The sequence below is a fragment of the Lepidochelys olivacea genome (genome assembly GCF_965140295.1).
Source record: "Lepidochelys olivacea isolate rLepOli2 genome assembly, chromosome: 2".
Lineage (NCBI taxonomy): Eukaryota > Metazoa > Chordata > Testudines > Cheloniidae > Lepidochelys > Lepidochelys olivacea.
The window spans coordinates 270,320,030-270,334,005 of record NC_140412.1 but is presented as its reverse complement, the minus strand read 5'-3'; the positions used below and the strand labels follow the sequence as shown (position 1 = coordinate 270,334,005).

Genomic DNA, 13,976 nt, shown 5'->3' with positions numbered 1-13,976 from the left:
TCAGCCCCGCGCCCCCAGAGCCGCACGGGGGAGCCCCGCCAGCCGTCAGCCCCGCGCCCCCAGAGCCGCTCGGGGGGCACCCCCAGCCGTCAGCCCCGCGCCCCCAGAGCCGCACGGGGGAGCCCCCCCAGCCGTCAGCCCCGCGCCCCCAGAGCCGCACGGGGGAGCCCCCCCAGCCGTCAGCCCTGCGCCCCCAGAGCCGCTCGGGGGGCACCCCCAGCCGTCAGCCCGGCGCCCCCCAGAGCTGCACAGGGGAAGCCCCCCCAGCCGTCAGCCCCGCGCCCCCAGAGCCGCACGGGGGAGCCCCCCCAGCCTTCAGCCCGGCGCCCCCCAGAGCCGCACGGGGAAGCCCCCCCAGCCATCAGCCCCGCGCCCCCAGAGCCGCTCGGGGGGCACCCCCAGCCGTCAGCCCCGCGCCCCCAGAGCCGCACGGGGGAGCACCCCCAGCCGTCAGCCCTGCGCCCCCAGAGCCGCACGGGGGAGCCCCGCCAGCCGTCAGCCCGGCGCCCCCCAGAGCCGCACAGGGGGAGCCCCCCCAGCCGTCAGCCCTGCGCCCCCAGAGCTGCTCGGGGGGCACCCCCACCTCGCCCCATGCAGCCCCCGGGCGCTCCCCCTTCTGAGCACGCACTGCTCCTGTGCGGCAGAAGCATCTCCACCAGCTGCCACCTACACCCCAGCTCCCGCCGCTCCCCGCAGGGTCAGGAATACGCTGCACGGGGGCGAAGGGCTCTGGGCACCAGCGCAGCCCCAGGGCGGTGTCTCGCCTTCCCCCTCCCTCTGAGCCGTGGGAGAGGACTGCAGCAGGGGCCCTCCCCACTACCTCTGGGCTGGCATCTGGGACCCTCCAGGAATTCCCGAAGCTGGCGGCGAACGTGGCCACATCCCCTCCTACACGCAGGAAGTCATCTGCAAGCAAAACAGGCGCTGGGGATGTGGGGAGAGGAAACCGCCCCTGCTGGCAGGTGGGGGCTGGGAATGGGGACACCCCCCCGGGGCCAGATCTCCAGCCTCAGCTCTCACTCCACGCTCACCTGCTCACGCCAGGAACAGGCCCTGGTGTCTGCTCCCTGCTCCGCCCCAGGGGAAAGGCATGGACAGTGGGAGGGCTTGTTCTGGGGCACTGTCACCAAGACACAGGCAGGCCCAGGAGAGAAGAGCCCCTGGAGCGAGCTGGGGGCCCTCACCCAGCAGGACCGGAGGACGGCAGCTTGGATCCTGCTGCACCAGGGCAGGTGCCCCCGGCACGGGGATGCAGGAGGTGCCCCCGTCCCCTTCCCTAGCAGTGGGAGTGCTGCGAGGGAGAGACGTTCCCAGCCGGGCTGATGGAGATGAAGCTGTCTCGGGTCCCCAGGGCAGGGCCCTGTCGGCAGGGGGCCCGGCCCCACACGGTGAGCAGGGCGGGTTGGGGGCAGAGCCCTGTCGGCAGGGGGCCCGGCCCCACGCGGTGAGCAGGGCGGGTTGGGGGCAGAGCCCTGTCGGCAGGGGGCCCGGCCCCACGCGGTGAGCAGGGCGGGTTGGGGGCAGAGCCCTGTCGGCAGGGGGCCCGGCCCCACGCGGTGAGCAGGGCGGGTTGGGGGCAGAGCCCTGTCGGCAGGGGGCCCGGCCCCACGCGGTGAGCAGGGCGGGTTGGGGGCAGAGCCCTGTCGGCAGGGGGCCCGGCCCCACGCGGTGAGCAGGGCGGGTTGGGGGCAGAGCCCTGTCGGCAGGGGGCCCGGCCCCACGCGGTGAGCAGGGCGGGTTGGGGGCAGAGCCCTGTCGGCAGGGGGCCCGGCCCCACGCGGTGAGCAGGGCGGGTTGGGGGCAGAGCCCTGTCGGCAGGGGGCCCGGCCCCACGCGGTGACCAGGGCGGGTTGGGGGCAGAGCCCTGTCGGCAGGGGGCCCGGCCCCACGCGGTGAGCAGGGCGGGTTGGGGGCAGAGCAGTGTCGGCAGGGGGCTCGGCCCCACGCGGTGAGCAGGGCGGGTTGGGGGCAGAGCAGTGTCGGCAGGGGGCTCGGCCCCACGCGGTGAGCAGGGCGGGTTGCCCCCGCAGGGCTGTGCTCACCGGCAGGGTCGTCATTGTAGAGCCCGCAGAGCCCGCGCGTGGTGCCCCGCAGCTCCCCGCTGACCGTCACATACACCGTGTGGCGCCCGTCAGACTTGACCCGCACGCCCAGGCCGCTCTCCACGAAGACGAAGTCACCGAGCCACCGGACGCTGATCCCTGTGGGGGGAGAGCGGTGGGCAGCTCAGCAGAGCCACGTGCCCGGCTGCCAGCCAGGGCCCAGAGAGACGGGCCAGGACTGAGCAACGGGTGCATGGGCTGCATGTTGGGGCCTCCCTGCCAGGGAGATGGATCCAGCAGTGGGATCGTCTCCAGGAGGGGCTGGGAGCCCCAGGCTGGGCTGGGCAGAGCCCTGGGTGACGGATTGTCGGCCTGCTCCTGCCTGGGCACGGCCTAGGTGCTCTGTGTGTCCCTTAATTCCACCCCATTCCTCCTAGCTCGCCCCTATGGCCCCAGCAGTCCCTCCCCGGGGCCCGTGCAGGCCGGTCCCAGGCTAGACCTCTCCTCCCACCAGCTCTGCCCAGGCGATGGGCATGGGTGGACCCCAGTGGGTGTCAGGGGACCTAAGCACCAAGTGCCTGGAGACAAACAGGCCTGGGGAGACCCCAGGAAGCCCAGGACACGGGGACACCCCGCGGCTCTGCCAGGCAGATGGGCAGATCAGAAGCCCCTGTGTGCCGCGTGCTGGTCCTGTGGCTTTCCCCCACAGAGCTCTCTGTCCTCCTCACCGTCCTGCAGGAGCGGCTCCCCCTCTGGCACCACGACCCCGTTCACGGAGACGTTTCGGCCCTGAGCCACGACCAGGTCCAGCCCGAAGAGCATGTGCAGCGCCTGCGGGGAAGGCAGGGCAGGGAGTGAGCGAGATGGCGGCTCAGGGGCACGCGGAGCTAGAGGGGGACGGCAGAACATGGCCCGTGGCTTTAACAGCGCGGGGATGAGCCACTGGGACCTGCTTCCCCGGCCAGTGTGGAGTCTCCATGCCTTGCTGGCTCCCCTAGCAGACTGGCTACTTCCGCGAGAGACACTGTAGCCAGACACAAGCCACAGGGCTCAAGCCAGGCAGAACTGGCTGAAGCTCACGGCCTGTGCCCTGGGAGGTCCTTCTGGCCCGAAGCTCTCCGGAGCAGCGGGGTAGGTGACCTCCACCGGCCCCTCCTCAGCCAGTCTGCCCCCTGGGCTCTCCCTGGCAGCCCCCTTCACACCCAGCCTGCTCTTGGTGTGTCTTTACCCCATCCTCTGGCTCGCTCTCTAGGACATTGCACTCCATATGATTTATGGAAATATGCTTATTAGGGTAAATATGATGCAACTGGAATATGCTTTCTGCAACAGGTCTCTTGTAAGGTATCGTTACAAAGGTTATAACCTACTGAATATATTCCTCCTATTTGTATGTATGTATCATTCTTGTATCTGAAGCTAGAAATATAAAGTATAACTCTGGGGTCCTACTGTAATTATGCAAAGTGTGGGCCATGGATGGTGCTTTGGAATCTTGATGGGCCCCACTGACTAGGACAATTGGCTGTCAGTGGCTCTGTTCACTTGCAGGCCTCCCTGTGTTCCAGCCCAGGAAGAATGGACCATGTCACATGATGCTGGAATCCATCTTAAATCTGGTATTTTTCCATTTAGAAGGAGGGGTGGGACCCAGAGAGACAAAAGATTCCCACCTTGGGCCAAAGTTATAGAAGGGGGTGGAACAGAACAAAGGGGGTTGCCAGTCCTGAGAAATCCCCTAGTTACCACCTGAGCTGGAACTAACAAGGACTGCACCAGGGGAAAGGATTGGGCCCAGACTAGGAAGGAGTCTAGTCTGTGGAAGGTTTCAGAGGAGCAGCCGTGTTAGTCTGTATCCACAAAAAGAACAGGAGGACTTGTGGCACCTTAGAGACTAACCAATTTATGAAGTGAGCTGTAGCTCACGAGAGCTTATGTTCAAATAAATTTGTTAGTCTCTAGGGTGCCACACGTCCTCCTTTTCTTTTAGTCTGTGAAAGAAGCTTATTGGAACATCTCTGGGGGTGAGATTTACCTGTATTCAGTTTCTTAATGTATTAGGCTTAGACTTGTGTGCTAGGTTTTATTTTGCTTGGTAACTTTGTTCTGTCTGTTATTACTTGACACCACTTAAATCCTACTTCTTATACTTAATAAAATCACTGTTGTTTGTTAATTAACCCAGAGTAAGTGATTAATACCTGGGGGAGCAAACAGCTGTGCATATCTCTCTCTCTCAGTGATATAGAGGGTGGACAATTTATGAGTTTACCCTGTATAAGCTTTATACAGAGTAAAACGGATTTATTTGGGGTTTGGATCACATTGGGAGCTGGGTGTCTGGGTGCTGGAGACAGGGAACCTGCTGAGTGGTTTTCAGTTAAAGCCTGTAGCTTTGGGGCGTGGACCAGACCTGGGTCTGTGTTGCGGCGTGTCTGGCTCAACAAGGCAGGGTTCTGGAGTCCCAGGCTGGCAGGGAAAACGGGCTCAGAGGTAACTTCAGTACATCAGGTGACAGTCCCAAAGGGGTCTCTGTGACCAAACCCGTCACACTCTCCCTTGCTCTTTTCTCACCCCCCTCTCCCTTTCTTCCTGTCTCTCCCCGCCCCCAACACCCAAGGCCCTGGCTGGTCGCGGAAGACCCCGGTGAGACCCCGTACCCGGTGGCAGTGTGATGGTGCACAGGTCCCGCTGCCCGAGATGTCCACGGCCCAGGTGCCATCAGAGGCAGCAGCTAGGCTGTAGGTGCAGTCCCCGTGGAAGTGGAAATGTTTCCCATCAAAGCTGCGGTAGTGGAAGCCGGCCCAGGTGACGCAGGTGGCAAAGAGGCGGTGGCGAGGCCTGGGCAGGCCCAGCAGGGCCGTGGGGGGCAAGGGCCGGAGGAGGAAGGGGGCCGGCAGGTCCCCTGCGGAAGAACAAGGGGACTGATCAGCTAGCGGGCACGTCACGGTCCGGTGACACCCACAGAACTCCAGAACCGGGACCTGCTGTGAGCCGCCGTGGGGGCGAGGAGAGGCAGCATGGGCTGGGGGTCACCCAGTAACTGGCCTCTGGGAGACCTGGCGTGGGGGGCTCCGACTCGCCCCCCTGGGAGGGTTAGTCAGAGCTCAGCTGCCCAGGGCCGGGCGATCAACCATGCCAGGGCCACCCTGGGGTCTCTCCTGAGGGTCGCGGCTGCCTGGGGGCGGGAGGGTCTCGCTCCTCAGCACCCCCGCGGCTGTGCCGGACAGCACGATGCAGGGAGCACGGCATGCTGGGAGCTGCCATCTCCCGGGGGCCGCGGCTCCATGGTGCTGTGGCGTGGGACTGGCTCGGTGGCCGGGGCGCTGCCCCAGGGGCAATGCAGCAGGGCTTGGCACTGGGAGCAGCACGCAGGGCAGTGCCCCTTGCCCCCGGAGTCAGCACTCGCCTGGCAGGGGCAGGGCGGAGCAGCTTAGGCAGACCTCGGAGGAGGTGTTCTTCCAGCTGCGGCCCCAGGGCCGCCCGCAGCACTCGGCCATGCTCAGCAGGGACAGGTTCCAGGTGCCCAGGCCGGCCTGGCACTGCCATGTAGAGAAGCAGAGTCCCAGGAAGCCCTCGCCTGGGAGAGAGCGACAGACACTGGTCAGGGGAGAACGAGGCCAGGCCCTGGGTCATGCTCCATCGGGGCCCCGCTGTGCCCCCAATGACCCCTGAGCCTCCCTACATGTCCAAAGAACTCCGGTGGCCACAGAGACCTCAGAGCCCGCGGAAGCTCCCCCTGCCCGTGGCACCCGGCGTGGCCTCGGGACTCCCTTTGGGGGTGAGGCCGTGTGGACGGGGGCTAAACACAATGGCGTTGGCCTGGGCCCGTTCCCGAGGGTGCAGGGGAGCCCAATGTATGGCTCCCTAACCCTGAACCTGGCCCCCCGCCTGCCCCAACCTGACGCCCCGTGCCCGGCTCCCCCCGCAAACCTGGCCCCCGCCTGCCCCAACCTGACGCCCCGTGCCCGGCTCCCCCCGCAAACCCGGCCCCCGCCTGCCCCAGCCCGACGCCCCGTGCCCGGCTCCCCCCGCAAACCCGGCCCCCGCCTGCCCCAGCCCGACGCCCCGTGCTCGGCTCCCCCCGCAAACCCAGCCCCCGCCGGCCCCAGCCTGACGCCCCGTGCCCGGCTCCCCCCGCAAACCCAGCCCCCGCCGGCCCCAGCCCGACGCCCCATGCCCGGCTCCCCCCGCAAACCTGGACTCCACCTGCCCCAACCTGACGCCCCGTGCCCGGCTCCCCCCGCAAACCTGGCCCCCACCTGCCCCAACCTGACGCCCCGTGCCCGGCTCACCCCCGCCCTCCCAAACCCAGCCCCCGCCGGCCCCAGCCCGACGCCCCATGCCCGGCTCCCCCCGCGAACCCAGCCCCCGCCGGCCCCAGCCCAACGCCCCGTGCCCGGCTCCCCCCGCAAACCCAGCCCCCACCTGCCCCAGCCCGACGCCCCGTGCCCGGCTCCCCCCGCGAACCCAGCCCCCGCCTGCCCCAGCCCGACGCCCCGTGCCCGGCTCCCCCCGCAAACCTGGCCCCCACCTGCCCCAGCCTGACGCCCCGTGCCCGGCTCCCCCCGCAAACCCAGCCCCCGCCGGCCCCAGCCCGACGCCCCATGCCCGGCTCCCCCCGCAAACCCAGCCCCCGCCTGCCCCAGCCCGACGCCCCGTGCCCGGCTCCCCCCGCAAACCCAGCCCCCGCCTGCCCCAGCCCGACGCCCCATGCCCGGCTCCCCCCGCAAACCCAGCCCCCGCCTGCCCCAGCCCGACGCCCCGTGCCCGGCTCCCCCCGCGAACCCAGCCCCCGCCTGCCCCAGCCCGACGCCCCATGCCCGGCTCCCCCCGCAAACCCAGCCCCCGCCTGCCCCAGCCCGACGCCCCGTGCCCGGCTCCCCCCGCAAACCCGGCCCCCACCTGCCCCAACCTGACGCCCCGTGCCCGGCTCCCCCCGCAAACCCAGCCCCCGCCTGCCCCAGCCCGACGCCCCGTGCCCGGCTCCCCCCGCGAACCCGGCCCCCGCCGGCCCCAGCCCGACGCCCCGTGCCCGGCTCCCCCCGCAAACCTGGCCCCCGCCTGCCCCAGCCCGACGCCCCGTGCCCGGCTCACCCCCGCCCTCCCAAACCCAGCCCCCACCTGCCCCAGCCCGACGCCCCGTGCTCGGCTCCCCCCGCAAACCCAGCCCCCGCCGGCCCCAGCCCGACGCCCCGTGCCCGGCTCCCCCCGCAAACCCGGCCCCCGCCTGCCCCAGCCCGACGCCCCGTGCCCGGCTCACCCCGCAAACCCAGCCCCCACCTGCCCCAGCCTGACGCCCCGTGCCCGGCTCCCCCCGCAAACCCGGCCCCCGCCGGCCCCAGCCTGACGCCCCGTGCCCGGCTCACCCCGCGAACCCAGCCCCCGCCGGCCCCAGCCCGACACCCCGTGCCCGGCTCCCCCCGCAAACCCGGCCCCCGCCGGCCCCAGCCCGACGCCCCGTGCCCGGCTCACCCCCGCCCTCCCAAACCCAGCCCCCGCCGGCCCCAGCCCGACGCCCCGTGCCCGGCTCCCCCCGCAAACCTGGCCCCCGCCGGCCCCAGCCCGACGCCCCGTGCTCGGCTCCCCCCGCAAACCCAGCCCCCGCCGGCCCCAGCCCGACGCCCCGTGCCCGGCTCCCCCCGCAAACCCAGCCCCCGCCGGCCCCAGCCCAACGCCCCGTGCCCGGCTCCCCCCGCAAACCTGGCCCCCGCCTGCCCCAGCCCGACGCCCCGTGCCCGGCTCACCCCGCGAACCCAGCCCCCGCCGGCCCCAGCCCGACACCCCGTGCCCGGCTCCCCCCGCAAACCCGGCCCCCGCCGGCCCCAGCCCGACGCCCCGTGCCCGGCTCACCCCCGCCCTCCCAAACCCAGCCCCCGCCTGCCCCAGCCCGATGCCCTGGGCCTGGCTCCGGCAGGCTCCTCACCCTGGGTGCAGTGGGGCCCGCTCCAGCCCTCGCAGCAGGCTCGCACCGTGCGGTTCCACACCACGGGCCTCGTGTCCGGGGGCCTGCCGGGCAGGGGAGAGGCACAGTGATGGATGAGGGGACAGAGAGGGGTGGAGGCACAGACATGGGGGGCACAGGAAAGGGGCACAGACATGGGGTGGGGGCACAGAGTGGGGACGGGGGCACGGCAGGGTGGGGCACAGACATGGGGTGGGCGCACAGGGAGGGGATGGGGGCACAGAGCAGGGGTGGGGGTACATAGAGCGGGAATGGGGGTACAGAAAGGAGATGGGGGCAAGGACAGGGGTGGGGGTACACAGAGCGGGGATGGGGGCACAGAGAGGGGACGGGGGCACGGCGGGGATGGGGCACAGACATGGGGTGGGGGCACAGAGAGGGGATGGGGGCACGGCGGGGTGGGGCACAGACATGGGATGGGGGCACAGAGAGGGAGGTGGCACAGAGAGGGGTCAAGTTGAGGGATTCACGCCTGGGCTGAATCTCCCTTGGTTCCCTGTTGGCCGCCCCGATCCCACCTCCCCCCAGCATCCCCTGCTCTGCCCCCGCTGGTGGCCCCGGCTTGGCCTGGATGCCCCCTGTGATGAAGTGGGACTGTTCTTAACGTTTCCTCTGAATCCTGTGGGGTGCCTCAGTTTCCCCTAGGCAGTTCTTAAGTCTCTAGGTGGTGGGGTAAGGGTGTATGATCGTTGCAGAGCCCTAGAGGGCAGGTGTGTGCAGGGGTCTGGACACAGAGAATGGCCGACACCCTGTTTCCTGGCCACTGATGGCCTGGTCCTTCCCCCCTGCAAGGTGAGAGCTGAAGGGTTGGAGAACAAAGGAATCAGGTGACCTCCCCGCCCGGAAAGGGACAAAACCCAGAGGAGGAGGGGCTGGAGGGGGTTTCAGTTTGGGGCTGGCTGGGGACGAGGAGTGAAGGGCAGACGTGCTTGTCTGGCTCACTGCCCCCCAAAATGGACGCAGCTGAGGGGTCCCGTTCTCTGCACCTACAAGCTCTGTGTTAGACCATGTTCCTGTCGTCTAATAAACCTTCTGTTTTACTGGCCGGCTGAGAGTCCCGTCTGACTGCGGAGCTGGGGGGCAGGACCCTCTGGCTTCCCCAGGACTCCGCCTGGGCGGACTCGCTGGGGGAAGCGCACGGAGGGGCAGAGGAGGCTGAATGCTCCGAGGTCAGACCCAGGAAGGTGGGAGCCGGGTGAGCTGTGTGTCCTGCAGACAGGCTGCTCACAGGAAGGCGACTGCCCCAGAGTCCTGCCTGGCTTCATGGGGAGCAGTTCCAGAGCATCGCCCGGGGACCCCATGACACCCCCCCGCTCTCCCGGCCCACTCACTTGTAGATGTAGCACAGGGGGGCGGTGGGCCCGGCCTGGGCATGGAAGTGGGCAATGGCCTGGTCCCCACCGTAGGCCTGGCGCATCCTGTGCTGGTCGATGCGCCAGCCCGCCAGGTTGTACTGGTAGACGTCCGGGCAGGGCACCGCCTGCTCGCGCCGGGGGCTCACCACCTCCTCCTCCGTCACCTGCTCCGTCCTCTCACACCAGCGCCTGCAACCGCACCGGCATCCACACGAGGAACGGGCCCAGCCCCCCAACCGAGCCCTGGACCCAGCCCCCCCAGCCAGAGCCCTGGACCCCCAAACCACAACCCTGGACCTCCAAACCGGAGCCCTGGACCCAGCTCCCCCCAACCGGGGCCCTGGACCCCCAAACCACAACCCTGGACCTCCAAACCAGAGCCCTGGACCCAGCTCCCCCCAACCAGAGCCCTGGACCCCCAAACCACAACCCTGGACCTCCAAACCGGAGCCCTGGACCCAGCCCCCCTCAGCCGGAGCCCTGGACCCAGCCTCCCCCAACCGGAGCCCTGGACCCAGCTCCCCCCAACCAGGGCCCTGGACCCCCAAACCACAACCCTGGACCTCCAAACCAGAGCCCTGGACCCAGCTCCCCCCAACCAGAGCCCTGGACCCAGCCTCCCCCAACCAGAGCCCTGGACCCCCAAACCACAACCCTGGACTCCCAAACTGGCGTCCTGGACCCAGCTCCCCCAAACCAGAGCCCTGGACCCCCAAACCAGAGCCCTAGACCCAGACCCCTAAACCAGGACGCTGGACCCAGCCTTTCCCACCCCTCCCCCCAGATTGCAATCCCGGCCCTGAACCGGCCAAGCCTGGCCAGGAGTCCCAGCACCAAACCCTCAGCACTCGGATCCGGAGCCCCCCTGTGCAGCCCAGGCCTGTGCTGAGCCTGGCTCCCCCGTCCCAGCTCTGACGCGGGGTTCGGGGAGCCTGGCTCCCCCGTCCCAGCTGTGTGGGGATCTGGCTTCCCAGCCCTCCCCCACCCCCCGCACTCTCACTGGAGTCACAAGGGGGAGGGCTGCCATGGGGTTACCGGACTGCCCGGCCCCTGCTCGAGCAGCGGAGGGCGAGGGCGAAGCCATGCGGGGGCTGTGAGGCATTGGGACTGGCTGGAGTTGGGGGGTGAGGAGCCCAGCCTAGGGGGAGAGCGGGGGCCCCTAAACTAACCTTCACCCTGCCCCCGGCACTGCCTCACCCCTCTGTCCTGAGGGATGCGAGTGGACTCAGGCTTTTCCCGTCCCCCCACTGACCCCAGCGCAGTGCGGACCTGCGGGGACCGGCCCGGGGACCACGGGCAGGCAGAGCGCAGATCGGAGCCCTGTGGCTGCAGGGCCACCTGGGGGTTCACATCCCCACGCCCTGGGGCGCAGCTCTGCTCCCCTCCGTCCTGGGGCCCTCCTGGTGCAGGGCCTGGGGGGTAGGGGGTGCAACAGCTCCGGTGGGAGCCCGGGGCTGGCTGCTCCTGGAAGAACCCAAAGCGGGAGACACGTCCTTACCCCTCAGACAGCGCCACCGTCACCCAGAGCGAGAGCCAGACCAGCGTCCCCATCAGCTCCCTGGTGGGAGGGCAAAGGCCCCGGCCCCGTGCTGTGCCCGGCATGGCCCGCAGCCAACCTCACCGTCGCCGAGTGCCGCCTGCCGAGACAGAAAGGCTCACCGGGAGCGGGGGGAGCTCAGACCTCCGCACTCTGCTAGGGCCAGCTGGGCCACTGTTCACAGTGAACCGTCCAGCCGAGACCCCCCCGAGCTCCATGGGGAGCGGCCCAGGGCTCTCCCGGAGCTCAGACCCCCCGAGCCAGGGCTGGGAGAGGCCCAGGGCTCTCCCGGGGAGTGTCAGACACCCCGAGCCAGGGCTGGGAGCGGCCCAGGGCTCTCCCGGGGGGTGTCAGACCCCCCGAGCCAGGGCTGGGAGCGGCCCAGGGCTCTCCCGGGGGGTGTCAGACCCCCCGAGCCAGGGCTGGGAGCAGCCCAGGGCTCTCCCGGAGCTCAGACCCCCCGAGCCAGGGCTGGGAGTGGCCCAGGGCTCTCCCGGGGGGTGTCAGACCCCCCCAGCTCTACGGGGAGCGGCCCATGGCTCTCCCGGCGCTCAGAGCCCCCGAGCCAGGGCTGGGAGCGGCCCAGGGCTCTCCCAGGGGGAGTCAGACCCCCCGAGCCAGGGCTGGGAGTGGCCCACGGCTCTCCCAGAGCTCAGACCCCACAAGCCAGGGTTGGGAGCGGCCCAGGGCTCTCCCGGGGGGTGTCAGACTCCCCGAGCCAGGGCTGGGAGCGGCCCACGGCTCTCCCGGAGCTCAGACCCCCCAAGCCAGGGTTGGGAGCGGCCCAGGGCTCTCCCAGGTGGGTTTGTTACTCCGGGTTGGTCCAGCCCTTCACACCAAGGCATTTCAGCACGGCCCGTCAGAGCTATTCTCGGCTATCCGTAGGGTGAGGCTGGTCACAGGAGTGTTTTGCTCCTCGACTGCAGCTGAGGCTTTTCCAAATGGAAGAAAGCACCAAAGAGCGGCCAGATGGCCAGCAAACCTTCACCCCGCATGGCCACCGTTCGCCCCGCAGCCGCCGGGGGCGTTCACCTGCTGTGGCCGTTCTCACGACACAGACAGCCCCGCTCGGTAGGAGCAGGCGGGGGGAGCCCTACGGACCCCAGCGGTTCCCCTGGGGCTGGCTTTGCCCAGCGCTGGCGAGGGTCCCATGGGCGACGTCTGTGCACCAGCTGGGAGGTGCCAATCCCCGGGGGTCAGAGGCGCTCGCTGGGCTGGAGCGAGAGAGCTAAGAACAGCCGCGTGGAGCGGCGGCACGGTGAGGGGTCAGGCCAGCCGCCCCGCCTGACCCCGTGGGCACGTACTCGAGCAGAGCTAGCGTGGGAGCCTGCCCAAGCTGGGAATCACACGCCCACACCAGCGTGTGCAGCGTGCTCACACGCATGTCTCAGCCGGCCAGCTAGCACCTTGATCCCGCACCTCGCTGCCCATCGCAGAGCTGCCCCCTCCACCGGGCCCCAAGGTGTGACAGGGGTCAGCCCCCCTTTACTGCGGGAGGCCCAGACTGGCACAGTCCCCGCTGGCTCCCACCCAGCAGTGGAGAATATTCCCCTCCCTAGAGGGGCTCCAGACTGGGACTTTCCCTGACAGCACAGCGTGGGGTATGGAAACATTGGCTTTTCTAGAGACACCAGATATAGTTGTGACGAAGCGGGACTGTTCTTAATGTTTTCTCTGAATATTGTGGGGGTGCCTCAGTTTCCCCTATCCAGTTCTTAAGTATCTAGGTGGTGGGGCAAGGGTGTATGATTGTTGCAGAGCCCTAGAGGGCAGGTGTGTGCAGGGGTCTGGACACAGAGAATGTTTCCTGGCAACTGATGGCCTGGGCCCTCCCCGCCTGCAAGGTGAGAGCTAAAGGGTTGGAGAACAAAGGGATCCCGTGCCCTCCTGGCCCGGGAAAGGGACAAAGTCCACAGGAGGGGGGCTGGAGGGAGTTTCAGTTTGGGGCTGGCTGGGGACATGGAGTGAAGGGCAGATGTGGTTGTCTGGCTCACTGCCCCCCAAAATGGACCCAGCTGAGGGGTCCGGTTCTCTGCCCTACAAGCTCTGGCTTCCCTCTGGCTTCCCCAGACCCCGCCTGGGCGGACTCGCTGTGGGAAGCGCACGGAGGGGCAGAGGAGGCTGAATGCTCCGAGGTCAGACCCAGGAAGGTGGAAGCCGGGTGAGCTGTGTGTCCTGCAGACAGGCTGCTCCCAGGAAGGAGACTTCCCCAGAGTCCTGCCTGGCTTCGTAAGGAGCAGTTCCAGAGCATCGCCCCAGGACTCCGTGACAATAGTTGACCTTTGGAACCCACTGCCACAAGATTGTTCTGAAGCCAAGAGCTTTGGTGGGTTCAAAGAAGGATTTGACTAGACACTCATGTGAATAACATCCACAGCTATGTTAGATAGCACAAGAATTTAGAAAGGCTAGAAACCCTCCTGCCAACCTCTAACTGCTATGGGGAAGCAGCTTCATCTAGGGGCTGGCTAGTTCAGTACTGTCCGCCACACGGTGTTTTGCAGCTTCCTCTGACCAGCGGTCCGAGACAGGCAGATCCCTGCTCTGCCCCACGCTCATACCGGGGTAGGAAGTACACTGGATGCCCACAGCCACGCTGGGCAGGATGAGAGTGGGGGCTGCAGCGTGGGGATCTTGCACACCTCGCTTCAGAGGCTTTGGGGTGGGAGCTGGGCAGGAGTCTCCCCAGGATTTTCCACCCTTAACTGCTCCGAGCCCGCAGGACCCTCGCGCACCCGAAACCCCCTTACCTGAGTCTCCTGGAGTCCCAAAACCCCAGCGCTCTCGCCTGGGTCTGCCTTCCCCGCAGCCGCTCCCTGCACCTAGGGCCACATCTCTGGGTGGCTCTTCCCCTCTGGACTGGGGCAGCAGCAGCCCGGAGGGAGGGCTTTATATCCTGTCCGTTTAATCGGACTCGGAGCCATCGGAGGAGCCTGGATTGGAGAATTTCCCGGGAAACACAGCTGCTGCGGCATGGATTCGCTCTGCCCACTCAGACGGAAACCCCCCACCCCCACCTTCCCCTCGGCCACAGGGGGCCGGGGTCTTTCCAGCCCACACTTCACAGGACACACTTG

The 13,976-nt window shown here is 68.3% G+C and overlaps 1 protein-coding gene across 1 annotated transcript in view; it reads right to left on the bottom strand.

The window, feature by feature from the left end:
* LOC311516811 (SCO-spondin-like) overlaps positions 1-13,752 on the bottom strand; it is a 129,641-nt gene extending 115,889 nt beyond the window's left edge. The window contains exons 1-9 of the mRNA XM_084621145.1: positions 13,650-13,752; positions 10,861-10,999; positions 9,339-9,551; positions 7,969-8,051; positions 5,452-5,622; positions 4,617-4,947; positions 2,771-3,066; positions 2,043-2,201; positions 821-906 (exon numbers count right to left, since the gene is read on the bottom strand). Coding sequence (XP_084477271.1) covers positions 821-906; positions 2,043-2,201; positions 2,771-3,066; positions 4,617-4,947; positions 5,452-5,622; positions 7,969-8,051; positions 9,339-9,551; positions 10,861-10,964 — 1,443 coding nt within the window. The 5' untranslated portion in view covers positions 10,965-10,999; positions 13,650-13,752. The remainder of the gene's footprint in view (positions 1-820; positions 907-2,042; positions 2,202-2,770; positions 3,067-4,616; positions 4,948-5,451; positions 5,623-7,968; positions 8,052-9,338; positions 9,552-10,860; positions 11,000-13,649) is intronic.
* Between the last annotated feature and the right edge of the window lie 224 nt (positions 13,753-13,976).